The sequence below is a fragment of the Brassica rapa genome, unplaced genomic scaffold (assembly GCF_000309985.2).
Source record: "Brassica rapa cultivar Chiifu-401-42 unplaced genomic scaffold, CAAS_Brap_v3.01 Scaffold0791, whole genome shotgun sequence".
Taxonomy (NCBI): Eukaryota; Viridiplantae; Streptophyta; class Magnoliopsida; order Brassicales; family Brassicaceae; genus Brassica; species Brassica rapa.
Window position 1 is genome coordinate 42,728 of NW_022610731.1, and position 19,773 is coordinate 62,500.

The window sequence follows — 19,773 nt, forward strand, 5'->3', positions numbered from 1 at the left end:
AAAAGAAAAATGGAAACAACTTAAATGCAGATTTTTTTATGGGTTTTCTTTTATGGAAACTAATGAATGCAAACACTATGACTAATTTTTTTTGAATTTTCGTGGATCAAACTACTTAAAAACTTCTTCTTTCTTTTTCTTTTCTGGTTTATAGGAATGATGAACAGCAAGAACAGAAAAATATGAAGAAACAAAACTTGAAACAAAAAGAAACAGTTTTTATGGATTTTCGGTTTATGAATGGAAAAACAAATGCAAGCAAGTATGAGATGCAAGGATAGATATCACCTGAGTCAGGAGCTTAAGCTCTGATACCAAAATGTTGTAGGCACAGGGGGGGTAACCCACGAATGGATAGAATGGTGGAACCAAGGTTTCAACCTGAAAACAAAGAGAACCGATTTTTATGAGTTTTAGAGTTTTTATGATGCAAACAGAAACAAATATGAAAACGAATGAGATGATTATGATAATGATAATAAAACAAGATAAATAAACAAAGGATAGGATGGAATCAAGCTGCTGGATGTGTATCACTCTCAGCTTGATTAGATGATGAACTGAAGTGGATTTGCGGAGGAAGGTTTGATTGAATCTCTCAATCTGATGGAATGATGGATCGAAGTGATTGACTCCCTCAATCTGTGTACTGAGCTTTTTTTGATTTGCACAAACAAACTAGACTCACGAAATCAATATGACAACAAAGAATCTCTCTTTGAATCCTAAAGACCGATGTTTTATACAAAGAACAACTTTGATAAAACTGAATAAACTTTTTATTAACTTGTTGATTAAGGGTGATCTTTACAATGGATGTCTAGGAACTTATATAATGCTCAGAGACAAAGGTCCTAACGTTCTAAAACAAATAGAAAAGGAAACAAATCAAAACTAAGAAAGAAATCGAAAACTAGCCGTTGGAGCCTTTTGTGGAATTTTGGCTCCAAGTAAAGAATCTGATCTTTCTTGAACCTGGATGGTTTAAGAGGATAAGAGAGCTTCCTTGGGACCTTCTTGAATGCTTGATAGATGCTGATCTCGTCCTTGCCTTGGTAGAAAAAGAGCTGTTGGAGTTTGAATGCAAGAGACTCCAAATAAGGCAGTTTGGTGATAATGGGGATCTTCTTATTCCTATGTGGGCTGGTGCATGGGATGAAGTTGTAGAACTCTTCTGGCTCGTGTATAATGTCTCCTGGATGTCTTGGTTTAGTCTGGACGTCGTCTGGTTCTCCTGGTTAGATTGGAATTGCTTGGAATGGATCAAACCGAAAGATTGTCCAATCTTTCCATAAATAGCTCTGGTTTGATTTAAGTGATTCTCCATTGAACCGACTGATCTCCTGGGTTCTGGTGCAGCTAAAGACTTCTGGAATACCTCCTGATTGGTTGAAATGATCTCCTGGTCGCCAATTTCTGGTTTGAAGCTGATTGAACCGGTTAGCTTCCAATTGAGGCGAGTGTAGCACTGGTTTGACCGGTTCTGGCAAATTGAACATATCTTCTGATTTCCGTGTCCATTTCTCCTGATCTTTGGCTTTCTGGAAAGCTGAAAGAATGCTCTTGAATTTTATGACGGTCTTTGCTTCAGGCCGCTCCTTACTTGAGCTTAAATCTCCTTCTAAAGTCGGATACTCGCAGATGGACGGGCTGAGAAACCTCTGAGTTGTAAAATTCATAACTTCTTGCTCCGTGAATATTTTGGCCCAATTCCAATTGGCCTGGACTCCTTCTTGAGTGTAGAATCCATAAAAATTAGCCTCGTGATTTAAACCCTCCTGGTTTGTAAGATATGGCATTTTTAGTGCACGTATGTCCTGGTTTGCGCCTTGGCTGGTTGAGTAGGGCTTTGGGTTGACCTCTGGTTCAGTTGCTGATCTGATGACCACATCACCGTGTGTGTCCATCAGCATACACAAGACGTCCGTGGCTGTCCATCAGTACACATATCAGGACGTTGGTCCTTGGACTCATCACGCTAACCCTTCCCGTGGACTGTTTGGGTAATTTTGGCCCAAGTGTCCGCCAGCACACACATGACGTCTGTGGCTGTCTGTGGCTGTCCATCAGCAGACACTGGACGTCTGTGGCTGTCCGTGTGTGTCCGTCAGCACACACAGGACGTCCGTTGCTGTCCGTGTGTGTCCGTGTGTGTCCATCAGCACACACAGGACATCTATGGCTGTCCATCAGTACACATATCAACACGTTGGTCCTCGGACTCAGCACGCTGACCCTTTCCCGTGCACTGTTTGGGTGATTTTGGCCCACTTGGGCTGTCTGTACAGTACACACAGGACGTCCGTGGGTGTCTGCCAGCACACACAGGACGTCTGTGGCTGTCCGTGTGTGTCTGTGTGTGTCCTTCTGTGTCCGTCAGCACACGCACGTCGTCCGTGGCTGTTCATCAGTACACATATCAGCACGTTGGTCCTTGGACTCAGGACGCTGGCCCTTCCCGTGGACTGTTTGGGTGATTTTGGCCCACGTGGTCTGTCTGTTCAGTACACACAGGACGTCCGTGGGTGTCCGCCAGCACACACAGGACGTCCGTGCCTGTCCGTGGCTGTCAGTCAGCACACACAGAACGTCTGTGGCTGTCCGTGTGTGTCTTTGTGTGTCCGTCAACACACACAGGACGTCTGTGGGTGTCCGTGTGTGTTCATCAGCACACACAGGATGTCCGTGGCTTGCCGTGTGTGTCCGTCAGCACACACAAGACGTCTGTGGCTGTCCATCAGTACACATATCAGCACACTGGTCCTTGGACTCAGCACGCTGGCCCTTCCGGTGGACTGTTTGGGTGATTTTAGCCCACGTGGGCTGTCTGTTCAGTACACATAGGATGTCTGTGGGTGTCGGTCTGCACACACAGGACGTCTGTGTGTGTCTATCAGCACACACAGAACGTCCGTGGCTGTCCGTGTGTGTCTGTGTGTGTCCATAAGCACACACAGGACGTCCGTGGCTGGCCATCAGTACACATATCAGCACGTTGGTCCTTGGACTCAGCACGCTGACCCTTCCCGTGGACTGTTTGGGTGATTTTGGCCCAAGTGGGCTGTCTGTGTGTGTCTATCAGCACACACAGAACGTCCGTGGCTGTCCGTGTGTGTCTGTGTGTGTCCATAAGCACACACAGGACGTCCGTGGCTGGCCATCAGTACACATATCAGCACGTTGGTCCTTGGACTCAGCACGCTGACCCTTCCCGTGGACTGTTTGGGTGATTTTGGCCCAAGTGGGCTGTCTGTTCAGTGCATACAGGACGTCCGTTGGTGTCCGCCAGCACACACAGGACGTCTGTGGCTGTCCATCAGCAGACACAGGATGTCTGTGGCTGTCTGTGTGTGTCCGTGGCTGTCTGTGTGTGTCCGTCAGCACACACAGGACATCTGTGGCTGTCCGTGTGTGTCCATATGTGTCCGTCAGCACACACAGGACGTCCGTGGCTGTCCATCAGTACACATATCAGCACGTTGGTCCTTGGACTCAGCACGCTGACCCTTCCCGTGTACTGTTTGGGTGATTTTGATCCACGTGGGCTGTCTATTCAGTACACACATGACGTCTGTGGGTGTCCGCCAGCACACATAGGACGTCCGTGGCTGTTCGTGTGTGTCCGTCAGCACACACAAGACGTCTGTGGCTGTCCATCAGTACACATATTAGCACGCTGGTCCTTGGACTCAGCATGCTTGCCCTTCCCGTGGACTGTTTGGGTGATTTTAGCCCACGTGGGCTGTCTGTTCAGTACACACACGACGTCTATGGGTGTCCGTCAGCACACACAGGACGTGTAACATCCCGGATCCTGAATAGGATCATTGGGACGGGCATGGTTCGAGGAAACGTACTTGCCAGTCTTAAGACATCATGGCAAGCGTTCCATGGCCGGATAAGAAGGTTATGGACGTAAGGAAACTTAGACTTAACCTTACACAAGTCGAGAATCAGCTAGATCGAGCAGGACGGTAGCTGGACGGACGGAACGGGTAGCTCAACTAGCTCAACGGAGTTAGGATAAGCTCACTCCAGCTCGGACACTACATGGTCAGCTCCACTAGCTGGACTACTAGCTCACTCATCTGAGGCAGCTGGGGGTCAGCTCATCTCAGCTGGATGGACTGTTCGGGTTTCGGTCCGATGGTCCGGGTCCGGGCCGGTGGCAGGCCATGGGGGGTCAGGCCATGAGGTCATGGACCATTGGGGCTTGGGACAAGGCCGTGGGCTAAGTCTAGAAGAGTTGGGTATGGCTTTAGTCCACTGCCCGACCCAAACCCATGCGGTATTGGCGAAGGGACGCATGCGGCCGAAAGGGTGTAACCTTGGCCGAGGTCCGATCGGCCATTGTCCTAACGGGATTGGGCGTGAGGCTTACTCGGCCGTTGGATCCAGGCCCAAGGCTGGATCAGGTAAGGAAGTCTGTTGGGCCATTGAGCCAGACTTCATCTAGGCCGGTCGCACCTAGATTCTATCCGGATGGACAGATTGGTCTTCGGGACGATCCGGACTGTTAGTGTGTTCTGTTTATCTATTCTGGACTGTCTATCTAGTTCTAAGTCAAGGGGTGGTTGGTTGTATGACTTAGGATTCGGTAGGCAGGTTCATATCTTTTTATAAGTATATTGTCTGAGGTTTTCGGACATTATCTAAGAAGTAAGGAGTCAATGGTAATTGGGAACCTCCTTTGGTTCGTTTCCGCTTCTTCCAATTTCTCCCCTTCTTTCCCATAGACTTGTGTAATCTCACGCTGGACTTCCTGGCAACATCTGAGAAGTGAGGAATCAATGATATCTGAGAACCTTTATTGATTCTCTTTTTCTTCTTCCAGTTCCTCCACTTCCTTCCCCCAGACTTGTCTGAATGCGTGGTGGTATCTCCATAAAAAATATTTCCACACAATTCATACTCATTATGCTCTGATTCGCGTCTGGTGTCGATCGATGATATCTGATCGGTATCGATCGATGGTGAAGTGTTAGTGTCGATCAATTCCGATTTGCTGATGTCGTCCGATGGTGCTTCTGCTGGGCCTGCATCTACTTCGTCTCTAAATCGCAGCCCTCTATGAGAAACTTCTACATGATGTTGATCATTCAATACCTCAAAGTAAGAACTTAGAGACACACCTTTACCTGGTGGGATAGGAGATTCAACTTCAAACACTGCACATGGAACCATAATCTTCACAGGATCATGTATCCTCTTCACTCTTTTGCAAATCCCAACAGCTTCTTCTGCGCATATAGGTGGTCTTAGATGTTCGGAGACAGCAAGGTGTGAGGCTCCAGACGTGTGTTCTTTTCTTCCAACCAGTTCTGGTTCAATCATGTATCCTGATAGTTCATCCAAACATGGGTGTCGATCGATGCAATCGGGTGGGTATCGAGTGATACAGTCGGGTATATGTTGATCGATGTTAGACGGAGATTGTAGATCGATATCGTAGGGTGGGTGTCGATCGATCTCATCAGATTTATGTCGGTCGATGTCGTCAGCCTTTAAGGAATTTTCCAGACCTTTTCCCGAAGTGTACTGATCATCAAACTTTTGCTTCGGGTTCTGGTCTAAATCCTCAAGCCATTCCTCCAGCTCCAAGAAGTCTTCCATAGTTACTTCTTCACTCGAATCCAAATCTCCAAGCTGTAGCCCATCCTCTAACTCCAAGAATTCTTCTAGTTCCAAGAAATCTTCCATGGTGATTTCTTTTTCTACTTTTTGGTCAGGATAGCGACTTGATACATCGATGCTCTTCAGTGTCGAGTCTGCAATGTCCTGAGGACAACTCGATTTTTCAGGGATTTCAAGTGGTATCGATCGACAACAGGAGTTTGTGTCGATCGACGTTTGAAGGCTGGGTCGATCGATGTTGAAAAGCTAGTATCGATCGATGTTACGGTTGGGATGTCGATCGATTCTGAGCTCATGTCACTAATATCGACTTCTTCTATTCTGCTCAGCTCTCCAGACACATGTTGTTCATCATCTTCCACCATATATTCTATCATAAATCTCATCTCAATCTCTAGACTTGCTGCAGCATCATAGAGAAACTTGTTGACGAAAGCGTTTGCAATGTCATTCCAAGCATTGAGAGATCCTGGTGGTAGCTTCTTCAACCAATGAGCTGCATCCCTAGCAAGAGAGTATGAGAATAATTTACATAAATAGTAGTCTTCAGATACTCCATTGCATTTAATGGTCGAGGCTAGATCTACAAATGTCTCCAGGTGGCTAGTGGGATCTTCATGAGGAAAACCGTGGAAAGAATGCTGACCCACAAGAGAGATATATGCAGGGTGCAGCTCAAGGACAGTATTCTGAAGTGCTGAACGACGCGATGCAGACCTTTTAGCATAGGCGTCCTCAGGACTGTTATAGTCACTAATTGCCTTCGGTCGTCCAATCCTAACATACACAGTGGAAGCATCAGGGATTGTAGAAGGTAACGATCGATGAAAAATATTTGTATCGATCGTTTCTGAAGTGCGGCTATCGATCGATTCTGAGTTACTACTGTTGATCGATGCTGAAGTCGGATCTTTTGTATCAGCTTTTTCTACTTTGCTCTGCTCTCCTGATACATGATATTCATCATCCTTAACTGTATCATGGTTGACCAGCTTTTCTCTGTTCAGTTCGTCCTTCTGCTTACTCTCATCTGCATGGTGAACCTGAATGTCTGGCTGCTTGACATGAGTTGTTGGTGTTCCAATATCTCCATTCTCCTCGCTGTAGATGAAGTCAAGAATCTGACTCATACTAATCATTATTCCTTTCTCCCGATCTTTAATCATCTTGTCAAGCCTTTTACTTCGAGTTGCTACAGCCTCGCTGAAAAATTTGCCTATGAAAGCTTCTTTGATGTCTTCCCAGCAGGTTAGAGATCTTGGTTGCAGCTTACTGAACCAGCTAAAAGCATCTCCAGATAAACAATAGGGGAAGATCTTGCAGATAATGTGGTCTGCAGATATTTCATCGTGCGTGTTTGCTGAGGTTAACTCCTCAAGTCTCTTGATAAGATCTTTGGGATCCTCATGAGGAAGACCGTAAAATGGATCCTCACTTCCCCAATCATACTATTGACTTGTCAGATTAAAGGTATTCGTCTCAGCCACAGCAATTACATCAGGGATTACACTACCTTCTGCATTAATCAATTGTCCTGTGAGGCTGCAAGGACGACCTTCTTCGTCTCGCCAAATACCTTTCTTGTCGATCTTAGGTATGAGCGCTTCGACCTTTTCTGTCTCTCCGTAAGTGGTGTTCGTCATTGGAGGAACAGTGTCGCGATGAACAGTGTTCGGGTGAATAGTGTCGCGATGAACAGTTCGGATGAACAGTGTTGGGATGAACAGTGTTCGGGTGAACAGTGTCGAGTGACGGAATATGAACAGTGTCGATCGACGGAAGATGAATAGTGTCGACTGACACGGGATGAACAGTATCGATCGACGGAAGATGAATAGTGTCGACCGACACGGGATGAACAGTGTCGATCGACGGAAGAAGAATAGTGTCGACCGACACAGGATGAACAGTGTTGATCGACGGGACATGAATAATATCGACCGACACGGGATGAACAGTGTCGATCCACGGGACATGAATAGTGCCGACCGACATGGAATGAACAGTGTCAATCGACGGGAGATAAATAGTGTCGCGATGAATAGTATCGCGATGAACTATACTAGGATGAATAGTATTATGATGAACAGTACCTGTATGAACAGTACCTCGGTGAATAGTATTGCGGTGAACAGTACCCCCGATGAACAGTAACATGATGAACAGTACCCGGATAAATAGTACCGCGATGAATAGTGTTTTCTGACACATGATGAATAGTGTCGTTCGATGCTTGGCTCACGCTATCGATCGATGCTGCTTGGAGGGTGTCGATCGATACTTCCCTCTTAGGCTTACGGATCGTGCATAAACCAGCAGGCTCCTTCCTTGAAGGATCTAGAAATCCTCTCTTCGTTGTTTTCTGGTACTTAGAGTTATGTACCTGAAATAGAAGAAAAAAATTTATGAGTTTTTCGAACAGTAACAAAACCTAGACTAAATCTAACTAAACAAGATCTAGACTAAATCCTCTCTTCGTTGTTTTATGGCGATCAAAGCTCCCCGGCAACGGCGCCAAATTTGATATCACTCAAATTACCCTAAAGAGTGTTACTCTCATCAAAAGAGGTCGAGTTATAGTACTTAGGGATCAAATCCACAAGGAGCTAGGGAACCGATTAGATCTAATAGTTATATGATTAAGCTAGGCTAATAAGTTTAAATGCAGTAAATAAAGCAAGTAATAAATAAAGCAATAAACAAGATGAACAAGGTAATTGTTCAGCTTGGCAAGGAGTAGATCGATGGAAGGATGGTTGCTAGATCAAGGGTTTCTATTCAGGTGTTGGAGATTATAATTCTATTGATGCCTAATTGTTGCATGCATGATATGTTAGAGCTCAACCGCTTAACTCAGTGATCAGCTGTCGCATGTTTCACTGGTTAACAAGCTAGATCTCGTGTCCCAACGGTTAGTATGCCGACAACGAGAGAGTGTCGATCAATGGTCTATTAAGACGTCGACCGATACACCTTTGCCTACGTCGACCGATAGTCAGTTGAGGACTTGGATCGACAGGTTCTAGCCAAGCCTATGTGCGAGTATGAAATGCCCTATTAAGATACTAAATTGGCGGTTAGCCCTCTCTAGCAGTCCTAATATGATAGATAGATGTCAGGATGGGATAACAAGGGTGCTTGAGTATGCAATCCTATGATCAAGTTCTAGTTAATTACTCTAAAACAAGCAATGAATACAAATCTATCATGAATATCACAACAAGGCAGATCTATAGTTTGGGGCTAATCCCACAAACCTATCTGAACCCTAAACCTAACAGGTGCATCTATTCATACATGAAGTTTGTCACATAAATCATAGATGAAATAGATGTAAAACTGAAATGAAATAGATAAGAAAACCAATGGAGTTCCAGGAGGACTCTGATAGGAGTTCCTCCCTTCTCTCACCTCAGAGAAACAATGGAAATGAAAGCGTAGAAAGCGTGGTAGCCGTCAACAATGGCTTAGAAATGACATAAATAGGGTTTCTGGTCGTCCAAGGGCATTCTGGTAATTTTTGGCTTCTAGGGCTTCACGCAGTCATAAAATATACAAGTCCCACGATCCGGGATATCCATCGATCGACGTGCAGAGTGCTGCATCGATCGACGCGGCTTCCTCTTCTCGGCAGCTTCCTCTCGCGAGGCAGACTGACCACTCTTCAGTAAAACGGGCATAACTTCTGCTACAGGATGCTAATTGACCTGACACCGGTGGCATTGGAAATCTAACTCAAAGCTATATCTTGCGTCAAAATATGGGCTCAATCTAACGGTAGGAAGGTCTCCATCCATAGCTAAACATCTGACGCGTCTGTGCAACTCTGCACCTCCAAAGGCTCCAAAAGACTCCAAAATCACCATATTTCTCCTAAACGTCTCTGAAACTGTAAATACTCTAAATAGACTCCAAAACATAATAATTGTATCTTAAAACACTTTAAAACACTTATAGACCATGATTAAAAATGGGTAAAATATATGGTCTATCACCCCCCGAACAGGCACGACTTGCTAGCGAATGGGCACCATCGGCCAAGGGTTGTACCCTTGCGGCCACTTGCGTCCTTTCGCCCTTTCTGATTGGGTTTGGGGTCGGTAATGAGCCCAACCCACGCCCCAAGCCTCCTGGACTTAGCCCACGGCCTTGTCCAAAGACCCAACAGCCCATAGCCTCATGGCCGGACCTCACAGCCCGCCACTGACCCGGACCCGGACCATCGGCCTAAAGCCCGAACAGTCCATCTAGCTGAGATGAGCTGACTCTCAGCTGCCTCAGCTGAGTGAGCTAGTAGCCTAGCTAGTGGAGCTGACTTAGTAGGGAATGAGCTGGAGTGAACTAGACCTAGCTTCGTTGAGCTGGCCGAGCTACTCGTCTACTTTATCCAGTTACCGTCTTACTCGTCCTAGCTGTCTCTTAGCTTATATAAGGTTAAGTCTAAGTTTCCTTATGTCCTTAACCTTCTTTCTCGACCATGGAACGCTTGCCTTGATTTCCTAAGACTGGCTGGTACGTTTCCTCGAACCATGGCCGTCCCAACAACCCTATTCAGGATTGGGGGCGTGACAAGTCTCCCCCCCCCCTTGGGATGGATTCGTCCTCGAATCCAAATCAAATGCTTCCTCGGAAACAAACTGATCCAACCACTCTGGGTACTCTGCTTTCATCCTAGAATCGGTTTCCGAAGTGAATATATCCTGACCATTACAGTCCCAGATGACCTTGACCATCTGGACCGTCTTCTTCCTTGTTGCTTTTTCCATCCTATCTATGATACGAACTGGCCTCGTTTCCAAGGTTAGGTTCTTTCCAAGATCGTCTGGAATGGCAGGAAGAGCGATGCCTTGGTCCGTCAGACATTTCCGGACTTGGGAGACGTGGAACACATTATGAAATGCGTCCATCTTGGCCGGCAAGTCCAACTTGTAGGCCACCATACCAACTCTTTCAATGACCTTGAACGGCCCCAAATATCTCGGATCTAACTTCCATCTCCCGGAAATTCGGACTCGTCCTTAATCATTTTGAGATACACCAAGTCACCTACTTGAAACTCGAGATCTATCCTTCTTCAATCTGCATAGTTCTTTTGGCGGTCTTGTGCCTGTCTCATCTTGTCCCTCAAGAACTTGATCTTTTTGGTTGTCTCTTCGACAATCTCCAGACCAATCATGCTGTGTTCCCCAACTTGGGTCCAGCACAAGGGTGTCATGCATTGACGCCCATACAGAGCTTCGTATGGCGACATGCCAATACTACTATGGAAACTATTGTTGTAAGCAAATTCCACCGGAGGTAGATGTTTTTCCCAGGAATCACCCAAGTCTATAACACATGCTCGCAACATATCTTCCAACGTCTGGATCGTGCGTTCCGACTGTCCATCAGTCTGTGGGTGATAGGCGGTACTCATGTTCACTCTTGTTCCTAAAGCTTTTTGGAAAGCTTTCCAGAAGTAAGATGTAAACCTTGAATGCCTATCTGACACTATACTTGCCGGCACACCATGTAGTCGAACGATCTCATCAATGTACATACGTACAATCTGATCGACCCCATCCGACTTCTTGATAGCCAGAAAGTGTGCTGATTTGGTTAGGCGATCGACCACAACCCAACCGCATCGTGGTAGGGAACCCGAAATAGGCAAGCTTTGCAATAACCCACTAGGCACTTGATGTTCTGCTTTGATGAGTTGGCAAGTGGAACACTTGGCCACCCACTCCGCGACATCTGCCTTCATACGGATCCAATGATAAAATTTCTTAAGGTTCTGGTACATCTTGGTAGCACCAGGATGAACCAAGAATCTGGATTTATGAGCTTCCCTCATAATCTCTTCCTTTAGACCTCTATCATTAGGAACACTGATCCGACCATTTACTAGGATGGTACCATCCTTTGCAGTCTGGTACTCCGTCCTATCATTCTGAGCAACCTTGTTCAGGTTCTCGTTCTGACCTTGAGCCAACCGAATTCGGGTAAGCAGGTCGGCCTGATTGACCGCCTCTAATCCGAGTGGTTCAGACTCTTTGGTCGTTGCGTTCAACCGTAGGGCACAAACCGTACCGTCCAGGTCGTCCGCTTCTCGTTCGGCTGATACGTCGGCCCTTCTCCGGCTCATGGCATCTGCGACCAGATTAGCCTTTCCCGGATGGTAGGTGATATCCAGATCGTAATCAGCTACAAATCCATCCACCTTCTCTGCCTTAAGTTTAACTTAGGCTGGGTGAATATATACTTAAAGACTCTTATGGTCCGTAAGTATCTGAACCTTGGCACCATACAAGTATGATCGCCAAATCTTTATGGCGAACACTACCGCAGCCATTTCGAGGTCATGGGTGGGGTAGTTTCCCTCATGTTTTCTCAACTGCCTTGACGCATAGGCGATGACCTTCCCATGCTGGGTTAATACGCAACCTAGTCCTGTTATGGATGCGTCCGTATAAACCTGTTAATACGCAACCTAGTCCTGTTATAGATCCAGGCTTTGGGTTGGATCAGGTAAGAAGGTCCGTGAGCCTTTGGGCCGGACTTATAACTGGCCGATCACACCTAGATCTTAACCAGACGGTTAGACGGGACTATGGACGATCAAGCTATGGTTGGATGGTTCTAGCCGCAAAGGCTAAGTAGGATATCTTACAATCAACTTTGGGTTGGTAAGTAGGATAGGCGCCATATGCCTTGTGTAGGACGTAGACCCACATGATGGCAATGGAAGGCCGGTTATGTCAATATCTGCTAAGTAGACGAAGGCTTATCAAGTCTAGTGGTCGGATCATGTTTCATGACGATGGTTCGATGGCCGAGCACTAGTATGGATAGTCACGTTGCTGGAGTAATAGTGTTGATGTGATGCTTCTAGATATCAACCTTGGTGTTAATAGCTTCGAGATTGGCTAAGAGTCATGACGAAGTGTATGGCTAGTACTAGGTGTCGTAGACCATAGATAGTGAGCCTAAGTGTGATTGTTCAAGGAAGGCCGTGTAAGAACTGATCATGGTTGAGTATGGACGACCTGACCTCTGAATTGATTGTTCAAGGTGTCGGTCCTAACCTGATTAATGAATGGATCGGTTGGTATGAACAAATCATATATGTTGTTTGGGTTAAGTCCCAAGGCCGGTCAGGCCAGATGATGACTCATCAGTTCCAAGTCATGTGAGTATGGTTGGTTGATTGACTTAGGATCTCATGAGCTTTGTCATTCCAGAAGATGGACTTGGTACTATTGCCTATAAGGCAAAAGGATTTCGGATTGTGCATGAGCCGAGAAAGGCCAGATGTAAACCCTTATCCTTTCAAAGACTTCTCAAAGGTTACTTATGTCTGTGGGGATGGTTGGTTGAATGACTAAGTACCTAGGGGAGTTGTTTGATGCAGGAATCAAGATAAGGACCTTAAGTAAGATCATTGAGTGATCGTGGTCCAGCTGTCAAGCAAGAGCAATTCGAGTCAATGGAGGACCGATGAGCTAATAAGCTCTGTAGATGTGGCAAAGGTATGATCTAGCATTTACTTATGTAGATCTAGATAGAATGGTATAGGGGAATGGAACCTCAGAATTGTATGGCTTGGTTTGGGTTTAGGATTGACCTTTAAGCTAATTGGTAGTTGAGTAAACTGACCAAGGGTAAGGTGATTCGACTAGACAAGTGTTAGATTGGTTTTAGACCAATGGTTAACTAGAGAATAATCTGCTGTGTATCTGTTGAAAGGATCTAGGCTATTAATGACTAGGGAAGTCTTTAGCTAAGATCTAAGTTGGCCCTCGCCTTTAGGCGATATTATAAATAAAGGGCAAAAATTAAGAGGTTCGGCCAGGAAGTGGACCGAGCGACATGAGGCATCGACCGCGGCCTAGGCGGCCGGGATCGGGTCTTACATGGACTGTTTGGGTGATTTTGGCCCATGTGGGCTGTCTGTTCAGGACGTCCGTGGGTGTCCGCCAGCACACACAGGACGTATGTGGCTGTCTGTGTGTGTCCGTCAGCACACACATGACGTCCGTGGCTGTCTGTGTGTGTCTGTCAGCACACACAGGACGTCCGTGGCAATCCATCAGTACACATATCAGCACGTTGGTCCTTAGACTCAGCACGCTGACTCTTCCCGTAGACTGTTCCGGTGATTTTGGCCCACGTGGGCTGTCTGTTCAGTACACACAGGACGTCCATGTGTGTCCGCCAGCACACAAAGGATGTATGTGGCTGTCCGTAAGCACACACAGGACGTTCGTGTGTGTCGGTGTGTGTCCGTCAACACACACAGGACGTTCGTGGCTGTCCGTCAGCACACATAGGACGTCTATGGCTGTCCGTGTGTGTCCGTCAGCACACACAGGACGTCTGTGGCTGTCCATCAGTACACATATCAGCACGCTGACCTTTCCCGTGGACTGTTCGGGTGATTTTGGCCCACGTGGGCAGTCTGTTCGGTACACACAAGACGTCCGTGGGTGTCCGCCAGACACACAGGACGTCCGTGGCTGTCTGTGTGTGTCCGTGTGTGTCCGTCTGTGTCTGTCTGCACAACAGGACGTCCGTGGCTGTCCATCAGTATACATATCAGCACGTTGGTCCTTGGACTCAGCACGCTGACCCTTTCCGTGGACTGTTCGGGAGATTTTGGCCCACGTGGGCTGTCTGTTCAGTTCACACCGGACTTCCGGGGTGTCCGCCAGCACACAAAGGACGTTCGTGGCTGTCCGTGTGTGTCTGTATGTGTCCTTCAGCACACACAGGACGTCCGTGGCTGTCCATCAGTACACATATCAGCACGCTGGTCCTTGGACTCAGCACACTGGTCCTTGGACTCAGCGCACTGGTCCTTGGACTCAGCACACTGACCCTTCCCGTGGAATGTTTGGGTGTTTTTGGCCCACGTGGGCTCTTTGTTCAGTACACACAGGACGTCCGTGGGTGTCCGCCAGCACACACAGGACGTCCGTGGCTGTTCGTGTGTGTCTGTGTTTGTCCGTCTGTGTCCGTCAGTACAACAGGACGTATGTGGCTGTCCATCAGTACACATATCAGAACGTTGGTCCTTGGACTCAGCACGCTGGCCCTTCCCGTGGACAGTTCGGGTGATTCAGTACACACAGGACGTCCGTGGGTGTCCATCAACACACACAGGACGTCCATGGCCGTCTGTGTGTGTCTGTGTGTGTCTGTCAGCACACACAGGACGTCCGTGACTGTCCATCAGTACACATATCAGCACGTTGGTCCTTGGACTCAGCACGCTAACCCTTTCCGTGGACTATTCGGGTGATTTTGGCCCATGTGGGCTGTCTGCTCACTTCACACCGGACTTCTGGGGTGTCCGCCAGCACACACATGACGTCCGTGGCTGTCCGTGTGTGTCGGTCTGTGTCCGTCAGCACACACAGGACGTCCGTGGCTGTCCATCAGTACACATATCAGAACGCTGGTCCTTGGACTCAGCACACTGGTCCTTGGACTCAGCACACTGACCCTTCCCGTGGACCGTTTGGGTGATTCGGTACACACAGGACGTCCGTGCGTGTCCGTCAGCACACACAGGACATCCATGGCCGTCCGTGTGTGTCCGTGTGCACACACAGGACGTCCGTGACTGTCCATCAGTAAACATATCAGCACGTTGGTCCTTGGACTCAGCACGCTGACCCTTTCCGTGGATTATTCTGGTGATTTTGGCCAATGTGGGCTGTCTGTTCAGTTCAAAGGTTTAGAAGACCTTTGTCCTATCCTATCGGATAGATTCATATCTGAAAGAGTTTGACAATACGTTCTTTAATAGGTTTCTGTTCGTTATATTATAAAATAACGTGTCCGCCAGCACACAGAGGACGTCCGTGGCTGTCCGTGTGTGTCTGTCTGTGTCCGTCAGCACACACAGGACGTCTGTGGCTGTCCATCAGTACACATATCAGCACGCTGGTCCTTGGACCCAGCACACTGGTCCTTGGACTCAGCACACTGACCCTTCCTGTGGACTGTTTGGGTGTTTTTGGCCCACGTGGGCTGTCTGTTCAGTACACACAGGACGTCCGTGGGTGTCCGCCAGCACACACAGGACGTCCGTGGCTGTTCGTGTGTGTCTGTGTTTGTCCGTCTGTGTCCGTCTGTGTCCGTCCGTGTCCGTCAGCACAACAGGACGTCCGTGGCTGTCCATCAGTACACATATCAGCACGTTGGTCCTTGGACTCAGCATGCTGGCCCTTCCCACGGACTGTTTGGGTGATTTTGGCCCACGTGTGCTGTTTGTTGAGTACAAAAACGACGTCTGTGGGTGTCCGCCAGCACACACATGACGTCTGTGGCTGTCAGGGGCTGTCCGTCAGCACACACAGGACGTCGGTTGCTGTCCGTGTATGTCCGTCAGCACACACTGGACGTCCGTTGCTGTCCATCAGTACACATATCAGCACGCTGGTCCTTGGACTCAGCATGCTGGCCCTTCCTGTGGACAGTTCGGGTGATTCAGTACACACAGGACGTCAGTGGGTGTCCATCAGCACACACAGGACGTCCGTGTGTGTCCGTCAGCACACACAGGACGTCCGTGACTGTCCATCAGTACACATATCAGCACGTTGGTCCTTAGACTCAGCACGCTGACTCTTCCCATGGACTGTTCGGGTGATTTTGGCCCACGTGGGCTGTCTGTTCAGTACACACAGGATGTCCATGGGTGTCCGCCAGCACACAAAGGATGTATGTGGCTGTCCGTCAGCACACACAGGACGTCTGTGGGTGTCCGTTAACACACACATGACGTTCGGGGCTGTCCGTCAGCACACATAGGACGTCTGTGGCTGTCCGTGTGTGTCCGTCAGCACACACATGACGTATGTGGCTGTCCATCAGTACACATATCAGCACGTTGGTCTTTGGACTCAGCACACTGACCCTTCCCGTGGACCGTTTGGGTGATTCAGTAAACACAGGACGTCCGTGCGTGTCCGTCAGCACACACAGGACATCCATGGCCGTCCGTGTGTGTCCGTGTGCACACACAGGACGTCCGTGACTGTCCATCAGTAAACATATCAGCACGTTGGTCCTTGGACTCAGCACGCTGACCCTTTCCGTGGATTATTCGGGTGATTTTGGCCAATGTGGGCTGTCTGTTCAGTTCACACCGGACTTCCGGGGTGTCCGCCAGCACACAGAGGACGTCCGTGGCTGTCCGTGTGTGTCTGTCTGTGTCCGTCAGCACACACATGACGTCTGTGGCTGTCCATCAGTACACATATCAGCACGCTGGTCCTTGGACCCAGCACACTGGTCCTTGGACTCAGCACACTGACCCTTCCTGTGGACTGTTTGGGTGTTTTTGGCCCACGTGGGCTGTCTGTTCAGTACACACAGGACGTCCGTGGGTGTCCGCCAGCACACACAGGACGTCCGTGGCTGTTCGTGTGTGTCTGTGTTTGTCCGTCTGTGTCCGTCTGTGTCCGTCTGTGTCCGTCAGCACAACAGGACGTCCCTGGCTGTCCATCAGTACACATATCAGCACGTTGGTCCTTGGACTCAGCACGCTGGCCCTTCCCACAGACTGTTTGGGTGATTTTGGCCCACGTGTGCTGTTTGTTGAGTACAAAAAAGACGTCTGTGGGTGTCCGCCAGCACACACATGACGTCTGTGGCTGTCAGTGGCTGTCCGTCAGCACACACAGGACGTCGGTTGCTGTCCGTGTATGTCCGTCAGCACACACTGGACGTCCGTTGCTGTCCATCAGTACACATATCAGCACGCTGGTCCTTGGACTCAGCATGCTGGCCCTTCCCGTGGACAGTTCGGGTGATTCAGTACACACAGGACGTCAGTGGGTGTCCATCAGCACACACAGGACGTCCGTGGCCGTCCGTGTGTGTCCGTCAGCACACACAGGACGTCCGTGACTGTCCATCAGTACACATATCAGCACGTTGGTCCTTAGACTCAGCACGCTGACTCTTCCCATGGACTGTTCGGGTGATTTTGGCCCACGTGGGCTGTCTGTTCAGTACACACAGGATGTCCATGGGTGCCCGCCAGCACACAAAGGATGTATGTGGCTGTCCGTCAGCACACACAGGACGTCTGTGTGTGTCCGTCAACACACACATGACGTTCGTGGCTGTCCGTCAGCACACATAGGACTTCTGTGGCTGTCCGTGTGTGTCCGTCAGCACACACATGACGTATGTGGCTGTCCATCAGTACACATATCAGCACGTTGGTCTTTGGACTCAGCACGCTGACCTTTCCTGTGGACTGTTCGGGTGATTTTGGCCCACGTGGGCCGTCTGTTCGGTACACACAAGACGTCTGTGGGTGTCCGCCAGACACACAGGACATCCGTGGCTGTCTGTGTGTGTGTCCGTGTGTGTCCGTCTGTGTCTGTGTGCACAACAGGACGTCTGTGGCTTCCATCAGTATATATATCAGCACATTGGTCCTTGGACTCAGCACGCTGGCCCTTCCCATGGACTGTTTGGGTGATTTTGGCCCACGTGGGCCGTCTGTTCAGTACACACAGGACATCCGTGGGTGTCCGCCAACACACACAGGACGCCCGTGGCTGTCCGTGTGTGTCTATGTGTGTCCGTGTGTGTTTGTATGTGTTCGTGTGTGTCCATCAGCACACACAAGACGTCTTTGGGTGTCCATCAGTACACATATCAGCACGCTGGTCCTTGGACTCACCACGCTGGCCCGTCACGTCGACTGTTTGGATGATTTTGGCCCACGTGGGCTGTCTGTTCAGTACACACAGGACTTCCGTGGGTGTTCGTCAGCACAAACAGGACGTCCGTGGCTGTCCGTCAGCACACACTAGATGTCCGTGGCTGTCCGTGTGTCTCCATTTGTGTCCGTCAGCACACACAGGACGTCCCTGGCTGTCCATCAGTACACATATCGGGTGATTTTGGCCCACGTGTGCTCTCTGTTCAGTACACACAGGACGTCCGTGGGTGTCCGTCAGCACACACAGAACTTCCGTGTGTGTCCGTCAGCACACACAGGACGTCCGTGGCTGTCCGTGTCTGTCTGTGTGTGTCCGTCAGCACACACAGGACGTCTGTGGCTGTCCATCAGTACACATATCAGCACAATGGTCCTTGGACTCAGCACGCGGACCCTTCCCGTGGACTGTTTGGGTGATATTGGCACACGTGGGCTGTCTGTTCAGTACACACAGGATGTCCGTGGGTGTACCCCAGCAGACACAGGACGTCTGTGGCTGTCCGTGTGTGTCCGTGTGTGTCCGTCAGCACACACAGGACGTCCGTGGCTGTCCATCAGTACACATATCAGCACGTTGATCCTTGGACTCAGCACGCTGGCCCCTCCCATCAACTGTTTGGGTTATTTTGGCCCACGTGGGCTGTCTGTTCAGTACACACAGGACATTCGTGGGTGTCCGCCAGCACACACATAATGTCTGTGGCTGTCCGTGGCTGTCTGTGGCTATCCATCAGCACACACAAGACGTCCGTGGCTGTCTGTGTGTGTATCCGTCAGCACACACAGGACGTCCATGAGTGTCCATCAGCACACACAGGACATCCGTGTGTGTCCGTCAGCACAAACAGGACATCCGTGGCTGTCCATCAGTACACATATCAGCTTGTTGGTCCTTGGACTCAGCACGCTGACCCTTCCCGTGGACTGTTTGGGTGATTTTGGCCCACGTGGGCTGTCTGTTCAGTACAGACAGGACGTCCGTGGGTGTCCGCCAGCACAAACAGGACGTCTGTGGCTGTCTGTGGCTGTCCGTGTGTGTCCATCAGCACACACATGACGTCTGTGGCTGTCCATCAGTACACATATCAGCACGCTGGTTCTTGGACTCAGCACGCTGGCCCTTCCCGTGGACTGTTCAGGTGATTTTGGCCAACGTGGGCTGTTTGTTCAGTACACACAGGACGTCTGTGGGTGTCCGTCAGCACACATAGGACGTCCGTGTGTGTCCGTCAGCACACACAGGACTTTCGTGGCTGTCCGTTTGTGTCCGTTAGCACACACAGGACGTCCATGGCTGTCCATCAGTACACATATCAGCACGTTAGTCCTTGGACTCAGCACGCTGACGCTTCCCGTGGACTGTTCGCGTGATTTTGGCCCACGTGGGCTGTCTGTTCAGTTCACACAGG

General features: G+C 49.1%; 1 protein-coding gene across 1 annotated transcript in view; it reads right to left on the bottom strand.

Annotated features, from left to right (window-relative positions):
- Positions 1 to 3,769: 3,769 nt before the first annotated feature.
- LOC117131027 overlaps positions 3,770 to 19,773 on the bottom strand; it is a 16,672-nt gene continuing 668 nt past the window's right edge. The window contains exon 2 of the mRNA XM_033283500.1: positions 3,770 to 6,116. Within this exon, the coding sequence (XP_033139391.1) occupies positions 4,618 to 5,700 (1,083 nt within the window). The 5' untranslated portion in view covers positions 5,701 to 6,116 and the 3' untranslated portion in view covers positions 3,770 to 4,617. The remainder of the gene's footprint in view (positions 6,117 to 19,773) is intronic.